We start from the raw sequence: 6,000 nt of genomic DNA, 5'->3' as shown, positions 1-6,000 counted from the left end.
TTCATACCTATGGAAGCAGAACAGTTTAGTGTATGAAAAAAACTGGCTTTAATTTAATGACTGGTATTTTCTAGCAGATCCTCTGTTGAGCCTTGTTACATTTGGAAATTGGAAGGTGACCAAATATCCATCCATCCAATTTCTGTAGCGCTTATATACAGGGTCTCAGGGAGCCTCGAGTTTATCCCACGGGACTCGGGGCACAAAGCAGGGGACACCCTGTACATGGTACCAGTTCATTCATTCATTCATTTTCTACCTCTTATACAAACTACCTCGGGTCACGGGGAGCCTGTGCCTATCTCAGGCGTCATCGGGCTTCAAGGCAGGATACACCCTGGACGGAGTGCCAAACCATCGCAGGGCACACACACACTCTCATTCACTCACACAATCACACACTACGGACAATTTTTCCAGAGATGCCAATCAACCTACCATGCATGTAGAACGTGCTAACCACTAAGCCACCGTGCCCCCCTGGTACCAGTTCATCACATGGCAAAATCTCACACACTCAGTTACTCATTTACAAACTATAAACTATTCAGAGATGCTGATTAGAACACAAAGCATGACTTTGGACCAGGACGGATGAAACCCCTGGTGCAAGGCAATCTTGCTAATCATTAAGGCAAAAAAAAAAAAAAAATTAGGATTACAAATTAGGAGGAAATCAGAATGTTTAAAGGTCAATGGACTAAGAAGTAAGCTTTTATTAAAAGTGTAGATGTTAGTTGTTTATCTAAATCTTTTATTAACAAGAATTTGATTTAAATGTATGAATACATCAAGGAAAAATAATATTTCTTGTCACTCCTCGCATGGCACCTGGTTTTCTCTGATCGCTGCACGAATATTCCCACCATCTCTCAGGGTAAGAGGGAGGTCTACATCAAGACGTTTCTGTTCTCGGACTGAATGAATTGGAATGGAATGAATTTCACCTAGATGTCCGAGTCACATCAGGCGAAAGGTGAAGCCCTCCCTCTTACTGATACACCCAAACTATCACTTATTTTATCCTGTTAGATTATTGTGTATATTAAAAAATATAAAACCCCGAACAGAGTTTTAGGTTGATGGTATGCTGTAGTCTGTAACCTAGTAAACCAATGTTACTGTGTAGCTTCAGAAAGGGGGCGGAGTCACTGGAGCAAAGGGACTGTTTACATCTGACGCTATTAATGTCTATTAATGTTTCATACACATATTAATGGTGTCACCATTACAAATTTCCTAATCGTGGCACACCATGATGCCGTTCTAGTCTATCTTGTCTTCCTTGACGAATCAATAAGTCATGTTACATTTAACAGCCCTCGAGTTTCATTCTGATCTGTTTGGAATTAGAAAAGGATTAAAAAAGTTTACAAATTTAGTTTTGGACTTCCATGTCCACAGGCTGCAGTGTTCGGATACCAGCTGCTAATTTTACACGGTTCACGCCTCAGGGAATTTAACCTTATGTATATTATAACACAATCCAATAAATCCACATAAAAAGCACTAACCTGGAGGCTTTAATAAAAGAAACACAAGGTAAAACACAACAACCGGCACACATCAAACTCCACAGAATAAAGCAAAAAAAATATTCAGGATCATAAAAAAGTTTCTGAAAATAAATACTGTACATTTCACATCATATTAATTAGTTTTTTTTTTTTTTTTTTTTTTTTTTTTTTAAATCAAGCATGCTCTTTATTCTAAAAGCTGCTTTCTATTAGAAACTATTATCTTCAAAAAAAAAAAAATTAAATTTCAAATATGTATTTTATGTTCACAGAAACAAAAAGTACTGTACATTATCAGTGGGGAAGGAAAATCATTCAAATATATTATTTTTATTGAAAAAGAAATATTGTTCTGTACATCCTCTCATACATACATATCATGATCTATGATATAAAGAATTCTCTGTTGAATAAGGGTTTTCTCTTTTTCAGAGAATTTCTTTTTAAAAATACAAATAAATTGTATCTATGTCTCTTAGCACCTCCTCCACTCCATAAAATACAACAAGTATTGCAACCTAGGTACAAGTATTGCAATTTAGGTAAACATTAAATACACTACGGAGAATATCGATAGCGAACTTTCTGTACATTATTGCATTGTTAGAGCTGCAGAGTTAGTGCAGTGTAGGTCCAAATGAGGATCTTACACAGAAATGAACAACAGTGGGTTTAACTCTTACATCTAGGCCCGTATTCATAAAGATTCTAAGAATGATCGCAGAGAGCTTTTAATTTAGCTTAAATCTTATCTTAAGAGTGATTCTGGACCAATCTCAAGAAAAATACAACAACTTTTATCTTAGAGAAGAGGCGGGGCTAAACCTGTTACTAGGTCTGACACATTATTTTGAAGACTGTGATTGGTTGTCCAATAACAAAAAATAATAGGAGCGATTTTAAAATATGGTCTATTATAAACCTTCACATTGTCTATATGTTAAGATATTTGAGACTATATCGTGTAGGGATTACGTTTGTGTCCGATCATATTAGCGATGCGCTAAAATCTGTTTGTTATAAATGTAATAAATGTAATGCAAATGTAAACATCTCTGACACAGTGCAGAAATGTCACAGAGACAAATTATATTATTTCTGACACTATGGTATCTATAAATGACATGGCGGTACAATATATATATATTATATAAATATATATATAAATATATATAACATCTCAGACACGGCATATATATAATGTAATTTCTGTGCTGTCTAAGATGTAATCTCTTAATCTGATTGGTCACAAAAATAATCCTTACACGATCTAATCTGTACCCTCTTATTAACTCACTATCATTATTAAATATTGTATACAATACATTTCTTCTCCCTTTTCACCTTTCGGCCATTTTCTCCTCTGATAAAGAAACTCTTAAACCTCTTAAAAGTCCTCCTCACGACTCCTAACACTTTTTGCCCTTAAAAGCTCTTTTAATGGTTATATGGATTAGATGCTCTTTTAATGGTTTAATGTTAAGATGTTTTTATAACAACTTTTATTTAGGACCTTCTCTTTAATTTTAAGGGGAAACAACCACATTTCTAAGAATTAAGAATTTTCATGAATATGAGCCCAGGAGTTTATAATAAAAATTGGGAAACAAGATAGAATCAAATGTATATTTACGGTGTGTGTGTAAAAATAATTTTACTGTATTTTCCAGACGATAAGAGACATTTCTCTTGCCTGAGTGCTAACACTGCTATTTATATAGCAGAAATCCATGAAATATGCCAGGATCTGACTGTATTAGCACTATTTACAGGGGTTTTTCATCAGGTACACGTGTCTGTTTGCCAGAGGACTACAGTTTTGAGCTAGCTAGCTCATTAGGCTATGAAGATGATGCCTTGCTACTGTAGCTAACTAGCTTTATGCTTAGCTACCCTTCTGACACCCCTTTTAGTGTAAACTGTTTTACTTTTTTTTGCCTGCTAATTGATTAAAGCATTTCAATTACCTGTCTTGATAATGCTGGCCAGCTAGCTATAGGATATAGAGCTATTATTTTACAGTGATATTAGCTAGCTAACTTTTTAATTTCAGCTAAAATGTCAAATAAATAATGCAGGCTAGTTAGAGTTAGCAAACAGAACATGTGGCTGATTTCAGATAATGGAACAGCAGGGTTCAGGACTTAGAGACTGCCAGGGCTCAGCCCCTTGTGCTAAATTAACATTAGCTTGGTGATAGCGTAGGAATTTTCCATCATAAAATTAGCCTCAGTGTAGAGATGAGAGAATGACCAGGAAACAATACAGTTCTGACGGCACCCAGGACAAAAAAAAAACTGGACTACATCAAGAGAATACACTAAACCACCATTTTAAAGCAATATCAAACATTACTAAGCTAAACATGTTAGGGAAATTAGTGTCACTAGTTGGACAATGCAAATATTTATTGACTCCTTCTTAAAAGCTGCATCATGAGGTTTACAAATTCTATATCTAACTGTGTGAGATGTTCTTCGTGTCAGATTACATGATTGGAGGTCTGTTATTGATAGAGCTGTGATTAACAAAAATTATGACCTCGTCATTCAGTGTGATCCAGGCCCTTGGTTTGTATAACAAACCAATCAGTTGGGGGTTAGGGCTAAGGTGTTGGACTACTGATTGGAAGGTTACAAGTTCAAATCCCACGTCCATCAAGCTGCATTGCTGGGCCCCTGAGCAAGTCCCTACACCCTCAATTGCTCCGTTGTCTAAAAAATGAGATGAAATGTAAGTTGCTGTGGATAAGGGTGTCTGCCAGATGCCATAAATGTAAGTTATATAGCAATTTCTGTTACTGTATGTGAAGCTATACTATCACATTTGTACACATCTGTATTACAGTATATATTTAGCAGTTGTTCCATTTTTATAATCATTTTATGATATTTGTACCAGTAAAATAGTAATACTACAGTATGCTGTCCTTCAGTTGGTGGCTTTTAAACAAGAAGCAGTGGCCACTGGTGAGCATGTTGCATTATGCGTTTAACTCAAGACCAAAAAATTATTTTATGACATGAGAATTTTGTCAGGCTTTCAGGGTCATGGGGAGCCTGGGGACTGGTTGAGGACTGTGGGAGTAACACAGGGAGAATGTGGAGTTTGGGCAGAGACAGGAATCAAACCTGTAGGTGTGGGACAAATGTGTTAACCACAAAATCATAAAGCTGTCTTAAGCAGAGAGCATTTACCGGATTGTGTCTTATGTGGAGCGAATTATTGTCTGGAAAATACAACATATGGACATAATCGTTTTTCAGGGTTTTCAAAATAAAAAGGAAAATGAAGATAGAAATCAGCATCAGCTCTGGTGTAATAGTGTGTGTAAGAACTGAGGAAACAAGAGATGGGAACCCTGTGGGTCTTTTTTAATAAAAGAAAATCTAAATAATTCAAAATGACTAGTTTTGAAGAATTGTTAGAATGAAAATTAAAATGGGGACTCTGTGATAGCTCCATATAAAGAAATGAGTCTGTGTTCATTTCAATGAAAATAGGATTTTTAGTGTGCGTGTGTGAAGGAGATGAGTCACCAATGAAATTTCCTTCAGAGGCTGAATAAAGAAACTACACAACGACATTAAAAAAAAAAAAAAAAAGACAAAATGAAACAAAAAAAAAAGACTAAACGTGGAAGAGGGACAAAGTCTAGGACATCATAGCATCATCGACTACACGATACGAGACAGCACACTTTCCCTGACCACATCGAGCCACTCAACGCAACACGTAGCATCTGATTGTTGTAGGTTCGTGATTGTTAAACTTTTTTATTTTCTTTATTTCCAGAAGTGTCTGTTCCATTGAAGAGGAAGACCACGATCATTCAAGTCAATCAGGAAGCAGGGTTTTTTTTAGTTATTTCCAACCACACCCCGAGCACCTCATGAAAACTTGGACCATTGAGAGGAAGAGGATTTTTTTTTTTTTTCAATTCTACAAGAATCCAAAAACACTCTTCCTCCCGTAGCACATGAGGACTTGGACCATCAAAAAGTTTCCTATTAAAAAAAAAAAAAACATGTCTTTGAGTATTCCATGCCTGAGAGGTCAAAGGTCAGAGGTTGGAAAGTATCAGCCTCTCGCCACTCAGAATTACTCAGTATGGGGCAAAGAGGATGGAGCTGCTGGAGGGCCGGATGGGTCCCGGTGCCCCTCGCAGGAAGGAGGCTGGCAGTGCCGGAGTCTGAAAGATGGAGGTGTTGGGGCGCGGGTGGAGCGAGATGGACGGAATCGTGGTGGAGGAGAACGGAGTAGAGATGAAGGCTGGGGAGATGGGTTTCACGAGGTCCTTCTGAAGAGCAAGCTTAGCCTGAACACACAAAGAAACAACACAGATTTATTTTATAAAGAAAACTTGTATAATAAATGTTTGTTTCTTTATTTTCTTTTAAATAGCATTAAAGGTGCAGTCACACTAAATGTTCTGTAGTGTTAATTCTGAACTTCTTTGGAGGCTACTGCAATTGTGGGAGGC

General features: G+C 36.8%; 1 protein-coding gene across 2 annotated transcripts in view; it reads right to left on the bottom strand.

The window, feature by feature from the left end:
- Positions 1-1,824: 1,824 nt before the first annotated feature.
- The window catches only part of znf385b (zinc finger protein 385B), a 207,368-nt gene continuing 203,192 nt past the window's right edge, over positions 1,825-6,000 (bottom strand). For both annotated transcript variants that reach the window (XM_060877038.1, XM_060877039.1), the window contains one exon: positions 1,825-5,835. In XM_060877038.1, the coding sequence (XP_060733021.1) occupies positions 5,623-5,835 (213 nt within the window). In that variant the 3' untranslated portion in view covers positions 1,825-5,622. The remainder of the gene's footprint in view (positions 5,836-6,000) is intronic.

The sequence above is a fragment of the Tachysurus vachellii genome, chromosome 8 (assembly GCF_030014155.1).
Source record: "Tachysurus vachellii isolate PV-2020 chromosome 8, HZAU_Pvac_v1, whole genome shotgun sequence".
In the NCBI taxonomy this organism is placed as follows: domain Eukaryota; kingdom Metazoa; phylum Chordata; class Actinopteri; order Siluriformes; family Bagridae; genus Tachysurus; species Tachysurus vachellii.
The sequence above is the reverse complement of the archived record's forward strand: the minus strand, read 5'-3'. Positions and strand labels throughout refer to the sequence as shown.